This window comes from Tursiops truncatus, chromosome 19 (genome assembly GCF_011762595.2).
Source record: "Tursiops truncatus isolate mTurTru1 chromosome 19, mTurTru1.mat.Y, whole genome shotgun sequence".
Classification (NCBI taxonomy): Eukaryota; Metazoa; Chordata; class Mammalia; order Artiodactyla; family Delphinidae; genus Tursiops; species Tursiops truncatus.
Genome location: NC_047052.1, coordinates 14594789 through 14612356, shown reverse-complemented (window position 1 = coordinate 14612356; position 17568 = coordinate 14594789). Strand labels below are relative to the sequence as shown.

General features: G+C 36.5%; 1 protein-coding gene across 1 annotated transcript in view; it reads left to right on the top strand.

Annotated features, from left to right (window-relative positions):
- The window catches only part of AP1G1 (adaptor related protein complex 1 subunit gamma 1), an 81233-nt gene that overhangs the window by 34882 nt on the left and 28783 nt on the right, over positions 1 to 17568 (top strand). The window contains exons 3-9 of the mRNA XM_019935558.3: positions 3944 to 4068; positions 9593 to 9734; positions 11582 to 11678; positions 12857 to 12933; positions 16417 to 16512; positions 16975 to 17055; positions 17256 to 17354. Coding sequence (XP_019791117.1) covers positions 3944 to 4068; positions 9593 to 9734; positions 11582 to 11678; positions 12857 to 12933; positions 16417 to 16512; positions 16975 to 17055; positions 17256 to 17354 — 717 coding nt within the window. The remainder of the gene's footprint in view (positions 1 to 3943; positions 4069 to 9592; positions 9735 to 11581; positions 11679 to 12856; positions 12934 to 16416; positions 16513 to 16974; positions 17056 to 17255; positions 17355 to 17568) is intronic.

The following is a 17568-nucleotide window of genomic DNA, read 5'->3' as shown; positions in this document are numbered from 1 at the left end:
GTAATACTACAATGGAATAATATCCATTATTTTGCTCATGTGTGAATATAAATGCATTGTAAGTTCCTAAAAGTGGATTTGTTGAGTCAAAGGGTATGTGTGTTTGTAATTTAGATAGACCAAATCTTTCTTACTGCATCTTGTGCCAGTTTATACTGCCATTACTAATGTCCTTGCACTGTTATGACAGTTTTTTATCTTTGCTTATATAATAGGTTAAAAAGTGGTATCTCAATATGGTTTTGATTTGCATTTCTTTTTTTTTTAAATTAATTAATTAATTTATTTATTTTTGGCTGTGTTGGCTCTTCGTTTCTGTGCGAGGGCTTTCTCTAGTTGCGGCAAGTGGGGGCCACTCCTCATCGCGGTGCGCAGGCCTCTCACTATCGCGGCCTCTCCCGTTGCGGAGCACAGGCTCCAGACGCGCAGGCTCAGTAATTGTGACTCACGGGGCTAGTTGCTCCGCGGCATGTGGGATCTTCCCAGACCAGGGCTCGAACCCATGTCGTCTGCATTGGCAGGCGGATTCTTAACCACTACGCCACCAGGGAAGCCCTCTTTTTCTTTTTTAATAACTTCATTGAATCATATTTTGCATATCATATAACACACCCTTTTCAGGTGTACAGGTCAATGATGTTTTAGTTAATTTTCCTAGTTGGGTTTGCATTTGTTTTATGAGGAGATTGAACTTCATTTTGTATGTTTGAATTATTTCTTAGTTTGAACTGTCTGTTCAAATTCTTTGACTTTTTATATTTGTTGTTGGTCTTTTTTTGGCGATACGCGGGCCTTTCACTGTTGTGGCCTCTCCTGTTGTGGAGCACAGGCTCTGGACGCACAGGCTCAGCAGCCATGGCTCACGGGCCCAGCCGCTCTGCAGCATGTGGGATCTTCCCGGACCGGGGCACAAACCTGTGTCCCCTGCATTGGCAGGCGGACTCTCAACAACTGCGCCACCAGGGAAGCCCCGTTGTTGGTCTTTTTAAAAATAAGTTTGTAGAATCCTGTTGTATAGGATTTCGTGTCTGTGAAATGAGTTGCAAATATTTTTTCCAAGTTTGTCATTTGTCTTTTGCTCAAAGAGTTTGGGGTAAAAGCAAAAGTTTTCTGTTACCTTGGTGGTGGACTCTTTATGGTGGATTTAAAGCCAGATTTGTGGGTTAGCAGTGTTTCAGGTGGCGGTTTCAAGTAGCTTTAAGTGAGGAGCAGTAGTATTAGATGGAAGTTGAGGTTGTTTTCTAAGGGGTAGATACATTTAATTGGTTACTATTTTTTTTCTGTTCTGTAACTCATGTAAGTGTTGAGTTGTGTTTTTAGTGATTGCTACTCAAAAGTGGATGCCCTCTCACATTTACTGACATCCCATTGTATTCTCCTCCAATCATTTTCTTTTTCAACATTTGAAAACCTTGATAACACTTTTAATGATGACATGTAGTACAGTCTGAGCTCTGTTTGCTGGCCACTGTAAGTGTGAAGTGTGATCAGAGTTAATCCTTCACTGGAGTATGTATTTCAGAGGCAATTTCCAGTATATAATCTTGTATTTTCCCCGCAAATTTGTCACCTTCAAAAAAAAACAGCAGCTCATTCTTAGAGCAAAGTCACTGTACCAACAGGAAATATTAGAAAAGAATTAATTTAGTATTTGTCCCTTTAATTTTAGTTTTTCTTTTGGCTATTTAGTTATTAGGTAAGTTTTAACAGCTGTCACAAAAAGCAACAAATTGTACTCACCAGTCATCAATGACTTTTAGTGTGACTGTCTTAAAACTTGGCCTTTAAAAATATGAAGTAATATTAATGCCTGAGTGTCCTTCTCATTAGTTCACCTTAAGAAAAAAAATTTGGATAGTTTGTGTAATGTTTGCTGTTTGCCTGAAGCATGATTCAGTGAGGATGATAAACATTTCAGTGATACCTGATTCTTAGAACATTTTCTTCTACTGCTAAAATATTTATTTATAGAATGATTAAATGGGAAGATTTAAAAACCTTCAGTTTGAAAAAGAGAAAGATTTTTCTAATAACATTTTAACTTGTGATTTTCTCATTCACCTCAGCAGTAATTTTTCTGCTGACATTGTAAGAATGACTATAAACATCTTCTATTTCAGAAGTTGTTTTTGAAATTTAAGTTGAATGTGTAGACGGAAGGGAAGGGTTGTTAGATAATCTTTGTTGATCTCAGAGGCATTTCAGTTTTCCTTGGGATCCTGGTTATTCTCCCTTTGAGGCTTCTTTGACTTGCTCATGATGGTGTAGTCATCCCACAACCTTTAGGTGTTTTCATTGTAGGTACATTGAGAGAGCAGTTTTTAGATAGCTCGAAACAGGTTTATTTGTAAACTCTTTTACATTTCTCAGTTTGACTTTCATACTTACAGGCAGATTCGTGTGGGAAGTAGTCTCATGTGATCTTACATTCCTGTCTACACCAGTCTGCATCTGAGCCCCTTTCCTTGGAATACAGTGATTCTAAATGGGAGCATAGTTTGAAAAACCCCTCTTGAAGAGTCTAACTTGTGTATGCCCTTTGTAAACCACTGCCCGAGAGGGAATGTTTGGCCTCTTCCATGTTAGTCAAGATGGAATGATAAAGTATATCAGAGTGACTGTGATGTTCAAGAAAGGCTAAGTAGAGAGACAAACTGTTTAAATACAAGGACTCTTTTTTTTAATTGAAGTATTGTTGATTTACAATATTGTCTCAGGTGTATAGCAAAGTGATTGAGTTTTTTATATATATATATTTTCAGATTATTTTCCATTATAAGTTATTACAAGATATTGAATATAGTTTCCTGTGCTATACAGTAAATCCTTGTTCCTTATCTATTTTATGTGTAGTAGTTTGTATCTGTTAATTACTCCTAATTTATCCCTCTCCCTCTCTCTTTCCCCTTTGGTAACCATAAGTTTTCTATTTCCTGAGTCTGTTTCTGTTTTGTAAGTAGATTAATTTGTATTATTTTTTAGATTCCACATATAAGTGATATCAAATAACGTTCGTCTTTCTCTGACTTACTTCACTTAATATGATAATCTCTAGGTCCATCCATGTTGCTGCAAATGGTACTATTTCATTCTTTTTTATGACTAATATTCCATTATATGTATATATACATATATATTTTTATACACATACACACACACCACATCTTAAACCAATCATCTGTTGATGGGCACTTGGCTTGTTTCCATGTCTTGGCTATTGTAAATAACTACACGGATTCTTAAGCTCTGAGGATTGTGTAAAGAAGAATTATGTAAAGAAGAAATCATATAAAACAGTTTAGGTTAATTCCATTACTGGGTTTTCCTCTGGCTTGTGTGTGTTTGTTTACTTCTGTATTTGATTTCTAAAACCTCACCTCTCCATAGTACTTGGTTCGAGCCCTGAGTGTAGCACTTTCCACATTATGTTAAAGTTAGTTATTGTCTATCTCTTCTTCAGTTGTACATTCCTGGTGTTTAGGACACTGTTTGGCACCTTGGTATGTTTCCAGTTACTGAGTTTTTGATATTCACAATAGGAACCAGACATTAAATACACACATGAGCTTGGTGCTCATTTAATATAACCTGGGAATTAAATTAGGAATTAGGTTTATTAAAACCTTATGACAACACTTTAGTAGTTTGTATGAATATGTAGATCTAAGGTAAACTGCCATTTGGATGGCAGATACCATAGGACCTTGACAAGATGATCTATTCCAGAACTTGATTATTATGATCAAGATATTGAACGATCTTAAACCTTTGCCTTTTATTTAGGTGGTTTGATGATACAGGTTATAACTATGTACTTTAGTTAACCATTGACTCTGGGTTAAAAACATTGCTTTCCTGATTATGGTAGCAATTTCTTAATTTTTTTCTTTTCCTTTTTTCTTTCTTTCTTTTTAAAAATTATTTATTTATTTTTTATTTGTAGTTGGAGTGCCTCAAGCTTATCGCCTCTCAAAAATTCACAGACAAACGCATTGGCTATTTAGGGGCAATGCTGCTGTTAGATGAAAGACAAGATGTCCATCTTCTCATGACCAACTGTATCAAGAAGTAAGTCTTAATTTCTTTCTTCCAATAACTACTTTGTACTTTTAGGTCTTTTTTATAATAAGGCATAAAAAGCTTCTATTTATTGATTTTATATTTACTGTCTAGAATGTATTTGAGCTGCTTTTGGTTCTATAGCTTATATGTAAAGAGGCTAAGCAAAGGATTAAACCTTCTGTAGGGGATAATTTAACTGAAGGTATTGCTGTACATCTTGAGTCATAGCAACTATTTAGCCATGAATAAACATTCGGACTTTCATAGAATAGAAAGAGCATTGGTAAATCTGAGCTTTCTTATCATATATTTTTTTGAATACCATGAGTAATGAAACATTGTGTTTATTAAATAATTACCAGTGTATATTCTTAATAAATACCAGTTAAAGGTAAAAAGAGAGGTCTTGTTTGTCAGCAGTCTAATCCCAGATTTCAGTTGCTGGGAATTATATTTAGCCCTGTGAATTTTTGTGTATAAGTCCTTTTTTCTCTAATGGGTGCTTTACTGATTTACTAGTCCAGTTATGTGTTTAACTTACAAAGTTAATGCTTGCCATTCTGGAGAAATTAGAGGACCTGTGAGTAGGGAATTAACAGTTCTCAGTCTCTCTCTTTTTTTTTTAATTAATTTATTTATTTTTGGCTGCATTGGGTGTTTGTTGCTGCGCGCGGGCTTGCTCTAGTTGCAGCGAGGGGGGACTACTCTTCATTGCGGTGGGCGGGCTTCTCATTGCAGTGGCTTCTCTTGTTGTGGAGCATGGGCTCTAGGCACGTGGGCTCAGTAGTTGTGGCTCGCAGGCTCTGTAGTTGTGGCTCACGGGCTCTAGAGCACAGGCTCAGTAGTTGTGGCACATGGGCTTAGTTGCTCCGTGGCATGTGGGGTCTTCTCTGACCAGGGCTCGAACCCGTGTCCCCTGCACTGGCAGGCGGATTCTCAATGACTGTGCCACCAGGGAAGCCCCCTCAGTATCTCTCTTATAATAAATTTCTCTTAGAAAGTTATGGAAGTTTTAGGGTTTCCCTGGTGGCGCAGTGGTTAAGAGTCCGCCTGCCAGTGCAGGGAACATGGGTTCGAGCCCTGGTCTGGGAAGATCCCACATGCCACGGAGCAACTAGGCCCGTGCACCACAACTACTGAGCTTGCGCTCTAGAGCCCGCGAGCCACAACTGCTGAAGCCCCCGTGACTAGAGCCCATGCTCTGCAACTAGAGAAGCCACCGCAATGAGAAGCCCGCACACCATAATGAAGAGTAGCCCCTGTTCACCGCCAACTAGAGAAAAAGCTCGCGCGCAGCAAAAAAGACCCAACGCAGCCAAAAATAAATAAATTAAATAAATAAATTTAAGAAAAAAAAAAAGAAAGTTATGGAAGTTCTGATGGCCATATTGATTAAAGGTACTTTTTGGTTTGTTTTGATTTGGTTTTGGTTTGTCTGTTGGTTTAATCTCCTTTTTTAGATTTCTTTTTCATTTATAGTATTTCTGTATTTGACAGAAAGTAGAATCGGGGATATAGGTGATCAATTTGAAGACACTGAACTCATGTATTTTGCTGTGGTAAAAATTATAATTTAAAATTTCCCAATGAATAATGAAAAATTTCAAAATGAGAATTATGATTGCTTGTAAATATAGAGTGTGTCATGTAAATATATTGACTCTGTGACTTAACTTGGGAGAATCTTCTTCTTTTTGGCCTTGTAATAAATATTAATAATGAAAATACTAAGTTGATTCATTTATTCAACAAATATTTATTGTATACCTGTTGTATGCCAGGAGGTGTTACGAGCTTTGGGGATGGAGAATGAAAAAAATGGACATAAATCCTTGGTGTCATGGAGGTTACATTTTAGATGTTTAATGTGACTTTACATATTTATTCTGGACAGGCCTCTGAAAGTTCCTTTAATTTTTGTTCTTGTATGCTCTGTGCCCTTATTATTCAAGCCTTCAATTATATGTTGATAATTTGGCAGTTCCGCCTAGCAGCAAGTTCATATTAGAGACTTAATACCAAACTCAAGTATAGGTTTGTAGCTTGATAAAAATTGAAGAATAGGCATACAGGCAAATAAGGAATCTTTGTGTTTAATTTTCATGAGACCCGGCTAAGCCCCAAGTGAATTTTGGAGAGAGCTAATAATAGTTGGGAATTGATCTGGCACTTAAGTTTAAGCTCAGTTAAAGGACTTCGGATAATTCAGTTTTTAAAAAAAATTTATTTTCTTTATTTTTTTGGCTGCGTCGGGTCTTAGTTGCGGCACGTGGGGTCTTCGTCGAGGCATGTGGGATCTTTCATTGTGGTGCGGGATCTTCATTGTGGCGTGTGGTCTTCTCTAGTTGTGGCCTATGGGTTTTCTCTCTGTTTCTCTCTCTAGTTGTGGTGCATGGGCTCCAGGGTGCCTGGGCTGTGTAGTTTGCGGCACGTGGGCTCTCTCATTGAGGCACGCGAGCTCAGTAGTTGTGGTGCATGGGCTTAGTTGCCCTGTGGCATGTGGTATCTTAGTCCCCCAACCAGGGATTGAACCTGCGTCCCCTGCATTGGAAGGCGGATTCTTTTTTTTTTTTTCGCGGTACGCAGCCCTCTCACTGTTGTCGCCTCTCCCCTTGCGGAGCACAGACTCTGGACGTGCAGGCTCAGCGGCCATGGCTCACGGGCCTAGCCACTCCATGCATGTGGGATCTTCCTGGACCGGGGCATGAACCCATGTCCCCTGCATCGGCAGGCGGACTCTCAACCACTGCGCCACCAAGGAAACCCTGGAAGGCGGATTCTTTACCACTGGACCACGGGGAAGTCCCCTGTGTGTTTTTTTAATCTGCTAATGAGTTTTTTTATTTGTGAGGTTTTTCGCATTTTGCTTATGGGGCATCATATGTACCAACAGTTTTTCTGTTTAATGATGAATGTTTACCTCATTGTTCATTGGCCTAGAAAAACTCTGACATTAATGATCTTGGAATTAAATCTTTAAAAATTAAATATAATACTTTAAGAGCTTGCATTATGCAAATATTCTTAATCATTGAAAAATGATTGAAGAGTCAACTAAGTACTCTTGGGAACTAGGACACTAAATGGTAAAGCCATAGGTAAGTTAAACTTTATCAGTAATTTTTATCTTAAATATTCAAATTGGTAGACAATAGCAAATCTGACTGATTGACACTTTACCTTCTGTTTCCTTTCCTTTCTTTGTTCTTCAGGGAAGCCTAAAACCATTTATTAGTTCATTTAAAATTACCCCCCCCCCAAATAAATAAAAAGACCAATAATGAACCCATTACAATGTTAACAGAAATAAATTTTTTTATGAAAAACTATTTTTCAGAACAAGAACAATTTCAGTGAGAAGAATGGCATTATTTTACAATTTTGTAAATCTCTTTAATATCTAACCTAATGGAAGCTAGAAGCTAGATGCTCATATTTGCTTCTGCATTCCGTTTCTTATGTTACGTTTTGATTAAGTATATGAAGAAGATCTAGCCTTTCACAGATAATGTAGTTTAAAAAAGAAAGAGGACTTTAATAACCTTTCAGATTAACTATGGATAATGTTCTATGATGGTATATCACAACTCCATAAGTGGTAGTTTCTTTAGGGTTAATTACAATGTGGAGTCTGAAACCATATCAGTGAAGTTTGGTTCTTTGTTATATTAAAACCCATTGGTTTGTCTTACACTTTGAATGAACCTTTTACTCTTGCATGCTTTTTAAACATCATGCTTAAGGCATTTGGAGAAAATTGGTTCACTGAGTTTTAGAGTATTGATAGACTGTCAGGTTCATGGTGGCAATAAAAATATTCCAAAATTCTAATTTTCACTTCAAAGCTTAGATTTTATCATTGGCAACAAATATTGTCACTTGTTGCTCTTGAAGTGATAAGGTTACTTGGCTCTTCTTCAAGAAAATGTTTGGCAAATAATCACATCTTAATAATTATAGTTGTCAGTTATTTTTCAAATAAGAATGATGTTCATTTTAAAAGTAGCTAGTTTGTAGTTTAGCTTGCAAATGAAAGAAATACACAAGTGCTTTTCTCTGAGATTGCCACTTTACTCCAGTATGCATCAGAAGTACTTTATGCATACTTTCCATTTTGTCACGCAGAATGTTAAAAAATGTGCACTCAAGAGTCAAGGTATATGGGAGTTCCCTGGTGGTCTAGTGGTTAGGATTCTGGGCTTTCACTGCAGTGGCCCGGGTTCAATCCCTGATCAGGGAGCTGAGATCCTGCAAGCCGTGTGGCGTGGCTTTAAAAAAAAAAAAAAAAAAAGAGTCAAGGTATAATAAAACTAATCATTTTTACTGCTTTGTCATGGGCAGTATTAAGTGAAACTCCTTCCCTCCCTCCCCTCTTTCACTCTAAGTGTGTGGCAGTGTATTCAGTGACTACTATTATTTGGTGCCTCTGCCCTGATTTGTGCTAACATGCCATAGTTTTTCCCACCATTGCCTTTGCACTGTCAGTGCGGGTGTCAGTAAAGCTGACAAATAATGAGTTAGTATTGTGAAAATAGTTTATATTTCGTGGACCCCCTGAAACAGCCTTGGGGACTTCCAGAGATTCTTTAATCACAGTTTGAGAACCACTGAGCTAAACGATTTTAAAATGCTCTTAAAGCTGGTAAAAGTAGCATAACTCAATAATTCAGCTTCTGAATGGTAAGAGTTGGTTATAATATGTAAATGAGTTTACTGGTTCAAGCTTTTAATATTTCAGCTTTTCTGAAAGTATACTTCAGGCTGGTTTAGAAATAATTTTGTACAGTAATCAGTGCCTGTTAGAAATAGAATTTTTTGTATCTGTATCACTAGATACTGAGCCTCACTGTAAACATCTAGCTTAGTTTATGATGGTTTAATTAGCTATCTTTTTAGTTACTAATTTTTTCTTCTTTTGAATAAATAAAAGTGTAAAAATTAATGTAACATCAAGGTTAATACTATATCATAAGATCAGAGACCTTATGGTATAGTATTTAGAGTATACAGTGTTTAAGTATAGAGTATATAGTATAGAGTGTTTCTGTTGTGATGTTTAAGTCATCTTAAATGCTCTAGCAGTAGAGATTGTTTTCTGATTTTTTTTTTAAGGTTTTGGTTACTGTATTACTTTTTTTGTAGTTAGTAATAGAGCATATTAAAATCTTTTAAATATACAGTTGTGCTTCATATTCTGTCATTGCTAGTTTTTACTTTCAGTGGTTTGCTGAGTTTCCTAAAGAGAGTTGTCTTTTAACATCCAACAGATAGCATGTTGTCCAGTTTATGTTGCTTTGGTATTTGGGAACATTGGGTTGCAAGCATGTAGAACAGAATGTCAGTCAGTTTGCTGTGTTGTAATTTGTAATAAAGTTAGAATAAACACTTTTTGCAAAAATAATCCTAATAAATATTTTCCATATTAGAGAAATCATGAATCGTTCAGAGCTACCTCGTTAGATTGTGAAACTTCTTCATGGAGAGCACCAGGCAGGGCATGTTCATTTCTGCCACCTTCTTTCTTTTGCAGTGATCTTAATCATAGCACGCAATATGTACAGGGGCTAGCACTTTGTACCCTCGGCTGCATGGGCTCCTCAGAGATGTGCAGAGATCTTGCAGGAGAGGTAGAGAAACTCCTGAAAACCTCCAACTCTTACTTAAGAAAAAAGGTAACTTTCCATGAAACCGAATGTATGCATTTGGATTAGGCAGTATTATGGAGATGAGAAGGCAGATTATTCATATTTGAAAGCTCAAATGGTAATATAACTTATCTTTCCCTGTGCAGTAAATGTATTTTAAATGATTATATGTGAATCAGTTGTTTATAAATCAAAATCTTTTTTTATACTAATTTTGGAGGTGATTTTTTTTTTTTTTTTTTTTTTTTTGGTACGCGGGCCTCTCACTGTTGTGGCCTCTCCCTTTGCGGAGCACAGGCTCCGGACGCACAGGCTCAGCGGCCATGGCTCACAGGCCTAGCCGCTCCGCGGCATGTGGGATCTTCCTGGACCGGGGCATGAACCCGTGTCCCCTGCATCGGCAGGCGGACTCTCAACCACTGCGCCACCAGGGAAGCCCGGAGGTGATTTTTTTTTTTTTTTTATTGCTATTTAACTCACCAATTAATAAGTGATTGTGAACACTTTAATTCTCTTAATTCGTCATTTTTCAAGGAAATGATTTATAAACAAGCAAATGTTATTGGACCCTAGATGGCATACCTAATTACTTCCTAAGTTACCTGATTCTAAACAGTATTAAACAAAGTGATAATGAACAGATCTTTACGAATTTATTTTAGTGCCCATGTCTTTGTATTAGGGCCTTTGAATCTTGGAAGTGCAGTTCCATGGGGACCTAGATAATTATTAGGGAATGATTTAGAACATACTTCCTAAAACTGATATATCTAAATGGAATAGTAATGGAAGACAGTGATCTTATTCACTTATTTGCTTTTATTTGTTGATATAAGCATTTTGTTATTATTTTATTGTGCTTGAATCCTAAAACCTTCATAAACAAAGGGTAAAATTTAGGACTTTAGAAGTGAGTCACATAATATCGTCTGGTTGGCGTTTATTGTGCCTCTGTATTAATGGTGTGAGACAAAGCTGTTGAAAGGGCCAAGCTGTTTTCCAGGAACATGTACTGTTAATGATGGCTATAGACCAAAGCCAGTCTTTTCTCTTAAAAAATGTGTGGGCTGCTCTTGTTCAGAAAGATTAAATAAATATTAATAATTATTAAATAAAATAATTCCTACAGATTAGGAAAAAAATTGTTTCCCCCCACTGTAGCATGAGAAGAATTAGCTGAAATCTTTTCTTGTTAATGTATCTAAACTTCTATGTTATTCAATTCCAACAAATAGTAGTTATGGTTCCTTTTGCCAGGGGTGGGGGCGTTTAACCAAAATCAGTCTTTGAGTGCCTTTCTTTCCTGTGAACAAGTTTCTTCAGTAGAGACTAGCTAACTGAGAGGCGTTTAACTAAGATCCTAAGTAACTTTCAAATGATTTTCTTGATTTCAGTAGAGAGTGAATTGGGGAAAGTATAGCTATTATTAAAAGCAGCAGCAGATTTAAAGCATCTTTCAATTGCATAATGTTTTTATAAAACCTTTTGGTCTTTTTACTCAGAAGAATGATTAGCACAGATGGAAGTCTTTATTTTTTACTTTGCAAAACTCCACATAAATTATGTTTAGCATGTTTGATAAGTTTGTGTTTAACCATGGTCTAGTCGAGAAAGCTTTCGTCCACTTATTTGGTAATATATGACCGAAGAGACAGGTGAGTTAGAAGTTCTCGTTAATGCAGTAAGTATAAGTTGGAAAGCCCTAACCAGTTAATAACTAATAAGTCTGATAATGATAAATAATAAATCTGATACCTAAGTCCTTTCTTTTTTCATGTAGGTGAACTAGTTGATAAGGTTTTGTTGTTTATAAGATTGGTTGTCCTGACTTAATTGAAATAAATCTTCTTTTGTCCTTTTTATGTTTTTTATAGGCAGCACTTTGTGCTGTTCATGTCATCAGGAAGGTTCCTGAACTTATGGAGATGTTCTTACCAGCAACAAAAAATTTATTGAATGAAAAGAACCATGGTAATGTGATTTAGATGCACTCATGAAGTACTGAGGGAGAAGGGGAAAGAGAACAGGCTTCAGGCAGTGTTGGCCTTCTGTCTCATGCAGTAGACTCACCTTTCTACTGTGCTTGGACACTTTTCCAGGAAGGGCTAATGGGTTGAATCTCTCTTCTACTCCCATATCCTAGTTTTTGTAATTAGAGATTGATTCCTTTACAGTAAGCTTGTTGTTTTTCATTTCTGGTCCTCTTTTACTATATTAAAAATACTATATTAAGTAATAGTGTAATTACAAATGATCCTAGCCTTGATTTTCATGTGTAAAACCCTTTGATTTCCTGGCTATTTTATAATAGAAGAAAAAGTTATTTTTTTATTGCTTTGCCATAGTAGTGTAAGAGTTGTGAAACTACTTTTAGGTTACTTGTAACAGGAATTTGTAATGGTTACCCAGATATATTTTTATAAAGCTTGAGAGAAATTAAATGAAATGTGGCAGTTCTTTACCGAGCATTTTATTCTTATTTTGAAGTCAGTGAAACAAGTTCTGAGTGAAGAAAATTCTTGTGTCCTAAATGCTAAGAGAAAAAATGTTAACGTGTATTTAATTTGATTAATGCAGTCCTGTGCCTAGAAGACTCAAAATATACTTGTTGAACAAATGAATGTTTAGGGTACTTATTTATTATTTAGTGAAAAGTATGGTGTGATTCTTTTCACTCACTCTTGACCAAGCAAATTTACTTTGTCATTCACAACTACCTTGGGTTTTTCGTATATTTTATCTGGAAATTTAAAATCTTAGTAAGATTTTTCTTCTTGAAATATCTATCAAAACTCAGCTAAGAGCTTATTAAGTCTGGAGCAGGTGATGTCCAGTTTATATTGACTAGGAGCATGTCTTTATGGATATTCTCAAACGTAGAGACATGTGTATTGGCTCTCATTTTTTAGCAATTATTTTGGTCATATAACTTTAGAATATTCTGTTTTGATTGACATCACCAGTATTAAATCAGCAGGTATCTATTAATACCTTCTTTGTATTCACCTCAATGCTTAGATTCTTTGAGAGATTAAAAAACAAAAATAGCAGCTATCCTTTTGGAATTGACCTTCAAAACTCAGAGCCCTGTACTATGAAGTTGAATAATATAGCCTCATTATTAGTTTTCATTGGTTCTTTTCTTTCAGGTGTCCTTCACACTTCTGTAGTCCTCCTCACAGAAATGTGTGAGCGAAGCCCAGACATGCTTGCACATTTCAGAAAGGTAGGTGCCATTCTGTATATCTAAGCCTTTCTTGATTGAAAATGGCTTTCCTGAAAAGTACATGATTTTCTCACCTATGAATTTTCTTTTGAAAGAAAGCTGTGGAGCTGAATAAAGGACTTAAACAGCCCTGCTGTGTGGTAGGGCTGGAAGCCAGATTTAGGCATATAAGAACTGGCAATAGTGCAGTGTTTTCCCTTTCATAATAGAAGTCTTCTCTCATTGTTGGCAGACACACCAGTCTCTCACGTGCTTTATCTGCTGTTTTCACATTGAAGTTAGGAAATGTAGCCTGAGGTCAAATTACACACAGGAAGAGTGTGTGTGTGTGTGTGTGTGTGTGTGTGTGTGTATGTAGTTTAAGGCAGGTAATTTTTTTTTTTAAAGGTGAAAACTGCAAACTGAAATTTGACATTACTTTTACCTAACATAGGGTCCCGCACTATTCATTTTACGCTGTGGTGACTCCAGTGATGGAAGTCTCTAGCTTTCTTAAGTCCCTCCCTCCCTTTCTTAGAGCATTCTAAAGTGGAAATTTTTTTCTCCACTTATGTTTAGAAGGGACTAGTAAGGAGAACTCAGAGAAAGACTGTTCTTTGGGTAATTACATGCATTTCAGTTCCTTTTATAGGGTGCTGATCACTCCATAAATTGGGCTTACTTTGTACTTTAGATCTAATGAAGCTCTAATAGCAGCTCTTTTTTGGGAGGCTTTTTTGCCCCCTTAGATGTTCATGTATTGATTAAATTATTATAAAATAGTATGAGGCCCGTATCTGTCCCTAATGCTTGCTTTGTATGTTTTGTTCCTGTTGTCTGTTTGGAATCCTGCTGTATGTTAGAATGAAAAGGTAAGAATTAACCCTCTTTTAGATGGTGCATGCTGGCATTAGGTCCTTAGTGGCTTTTGTGTATCCATCCACAAATGTGGCTTTTAAAAATATACTAATGCTGAAGTTGTGCTTAATACTATGTTATTTGTCCTAGCATTTTTGGCTAACTTCCTAGTCCAGGTTTTGTCTTGTCACTTAAACTCCTGACTCCAAAGTCAGCCTTGGATTTCAGTTGCAGCCTTTCCTGATTTGTAAGCCTCCTTCTCTGCCTTTCCTTTGTCTTCACTTGAGAAACTTTGAGCAGTTTCCCATTGGTGATGGCAGTTCCAGATCAGTTTGGATCCTTGACACCAAACACTGCTTCTTCTTGAAGCAGATATTTTAGAGCCGTGTGGGTAACCCCATGCTTTAAAAAGCTCCATACGTACTTCTGAACTTTCAGTTCAGACTTAGAGCTTTAATTTCCCCCTTACTTGCCCTCAATCTTGCCTTGAAGTTTTGGAATATTAAAAGTTTTTTGAGGTAGAGTGGGTGGGCGTCAACTGATTTTCATGGCTGCAGCCTTTCCCTTTGTCATTTTATTTTGTTTGTCTTGTCATCAGTTTTAGTAACTTGCATTTTTATCAGAAAAATAAAGCTGGGTTCCAGGAATTTGTATGCAGAACACTTAGACATTTGTGCTTTTTGTCCCGGGTGCTCTTATGTGGTGTGAGTTTAGTAGCTGAAGGAAAAAGGACTCCTCTGAGACAGAAACCAGATTTTTTAAAAAAAATAATTAATTTTTTTTGGCTGCGTCAGGTCTTAGTTGTGGCACGTGGGATCTTTCTTTGTGGTGCGCTGTCTCTTCATTGTGGTGCATGGGCTTCTCTCTAGTTGTGGTGTGCGGGTTTTTCTCTCTCTAGTTGTGGCACGCGGGCTCCAGGCTGCATGGGCTCTGTAGTTTGTGGCATGCGGGCTCTCTCATTGAGGCACGTGAGCTCAGTAGTTGTGGCACAGGCTTGGTTGCCCTGCGGCATGAAGGATCTTAGTTCCCTGACCAGGGATCGAACCTGTGTTCCCTGCATTGGAAGGCAGGTTCCTTACCACTGGACCACCAGGGAAGTCCCCAGAAACCAGATTTTAAAAAGTAATTGAGGATATGGGTAGTACAAAAAAGGAGACCATTGGGAAGTATGCAAGGCGAACTACATTTTGTGCAGAGCTTGGTAATTAGATGATCCCGGTTTTATTACATTTTAAAGCAGTTGATACAGTTATATTATTCTGACCTCTAATATGAATCTGTCCACAGTTGACAGAGTTAATGAGGATTCTGTTTAGAATTTACAGGTCATTATAGCTTAGATTTGTTTTAATCTTGGAATTGTCCAAATTAGATTTTTGTTTAGGTGACTTACGAAGTGCTTAATTGAAATGTTATGGCCAAACTTATTTAAATTCCCACAGATTATGTTGTCTTGTATTTAGCAATAGACTTAGTGTTGTAAATGTTTTGAGTGTGTACCTTGGGCAGAGCTTGGCTTTTGTTTCAGTCTTGATCCCCTTTTAGAATTGGAGAGTAGGGAGGAATCCAAATACGATGAGAAAAAAATAATTGAGTTGCAGCAAAGTTGGGGCTGTTTTGACTGCCTCCAAAAGAGATAGGATTCAGTTCGCTTCGGACACTTCTTAATGTTAGGTGATTAGAATTGTTTATATAGCTAAATTGAGTTTGTAGTTTGAGACTGGAAATGTTCTTATTGTGGCAAACATTTTGGAATAGGGTTTTAACCTTAAATGATTGATCAACAGAGTTTGAAATGAATGATAATATTTAAAGCATTTTTAAGTTCAGCTTGGGAGTAAAATTGCGTCTACTATGTTCTGTCAGTCAGTCTAATGGACAGAGTAAAAAGAAGAAGGGCATTCTGACCATAAGGAATGTATAGTTTCATCAGTGAGATAAGACAGGCAACAAATGTATAATTAGGTGCTGAAATTAAATTTTACCTAAAATTGTGTCATATGAGTTAAGAATAGGAAAAGGACATTATTCATGGCCTTGCTGTCTTCCTAAAGTGAAGGATACAATTTTTCATGTGTCTTTTCCACTTAGTCAGTGTTGGAGGCTTTTGTATTCCCTGTTGTTTGTTGGAAAAGGATATAACTAGCCAAATATTAAGAGGGGAGAATTTTTTTCTCTATTTGAGATAGTTTGTTTTAAGACTATAATTTTAATAAAATCACCAGTATTTTGGGTGTGATAACATTTTATATCCACATGTGTTGAATGTATTAAAAACTGAATATATTTGTGCAACCTTCGTGTGTCAAGTCCTATAGAAGTAGAAATGCAATATGCCCCATAGGTACCTGTTTTACTTCGTTCTCAGAGGCTTTCTAACCTACTGTTATTTATAGTACCTTTGCATGTATGACTCTGGAGTAAAAATATCTGGTTTGTTTTTAATTCAGATATTCCTTCTTGAGTTCTTGGCCAGAATACTCCTAAGTTATATTTATCAAACATCAACAGTATACTAGTATATTGTATCAGTAGAATTTGCTTGGACTCAGACCCTTGCATCCTTTTTCTAAGTCAAATTACCTGCCTATTCATGAGAAATTCTTTGATGTTCACTGTTTTTTGATGCATCTCTCTTCCCCCCAGCTTGTGCCCCAGTTAGTTCGTATTCTAAAGAACCTCATCATGTCCGGATATTCACCAGAACATGATGTTTCTGGGATCAGTGACCCCTTTTTGCAGGTGAGGTCGAAAGAAAGTTTTGGATAAATGATATATTTTGGAATAGATTTTTCCTTCCTCTTATGTTTGTGTTGGGTAGAGATTTGGTAGTTAATTGATTAAACTAATTACATTAACAAATGAATAGTGACACAATTCTGTATGAGATTAATAGGATAAAATTATAGTTGTAATAGTCAAATCATATACTACATGGAAACTTGATTTACCAATATAATACAGCTCTGCAGGTGGTGGTAACCTTTGGCTGTGAAGTGTCAAAGTGTGGGTTGTCTAATAACTTCATTAAGACATAGAACCATATATAACTTCTCTAAAGATAATGTTTAAATTTCTTCTGTTTGAATTTTACCATTTCTGTTGGGATCTAAGACTTCATTTAAGTTATTTGAATTTCATATCAAGCAAAGTTCCTTTGTGCCAGGCGGAATTTGTTGACATTTGTCATATTTTGCACATTAGGTACGAATTTTGCGGTTATTAAGAATTTTAGGACGAAATGATGATGACTCAAGTGAAGCTATGAATGATATATTAGCACAGGTGAGTACTTAAACTTGCATTTAAGTAAACACTCATTTTAGTAAAGCAAGGAGTAGAATGATTTTGAGTATATGGAGCAGTTTTTATTTGTGTTTTCTAATTGGTGGCTGTAATCAGTCACAAAATGTCTCCTGTTACCTCTGGATATTTTTTGGAAGCATTGTTTTGTCACTTTTGTAACACCCTCTGTGTCTTTTCAGGTTGCCACTAATACGGAGACTAGTAAAAATGTAGGAAATGCTATTCTTTATGAAACGGTTTTGACTATCATGGATATTAAGTCAGAGAGTGGACTGCGAGTAAGTCTTTTTAATCTTTTCTTCTCTAAACATTTTATTTAAAATAATTGACTTGGATTTTGGAAATGAATTCCATTTGGAAATTAACTTTAGTAAAGAATGATGCAGAATGTATAGTGCTTTTTTTTGGTATCTGAAGTATCATTTTCTCCACTGAAGGCTTAATATTGATTATAATAGAAATTGGAAGAGCTTAGGTATGGTTAGACACATA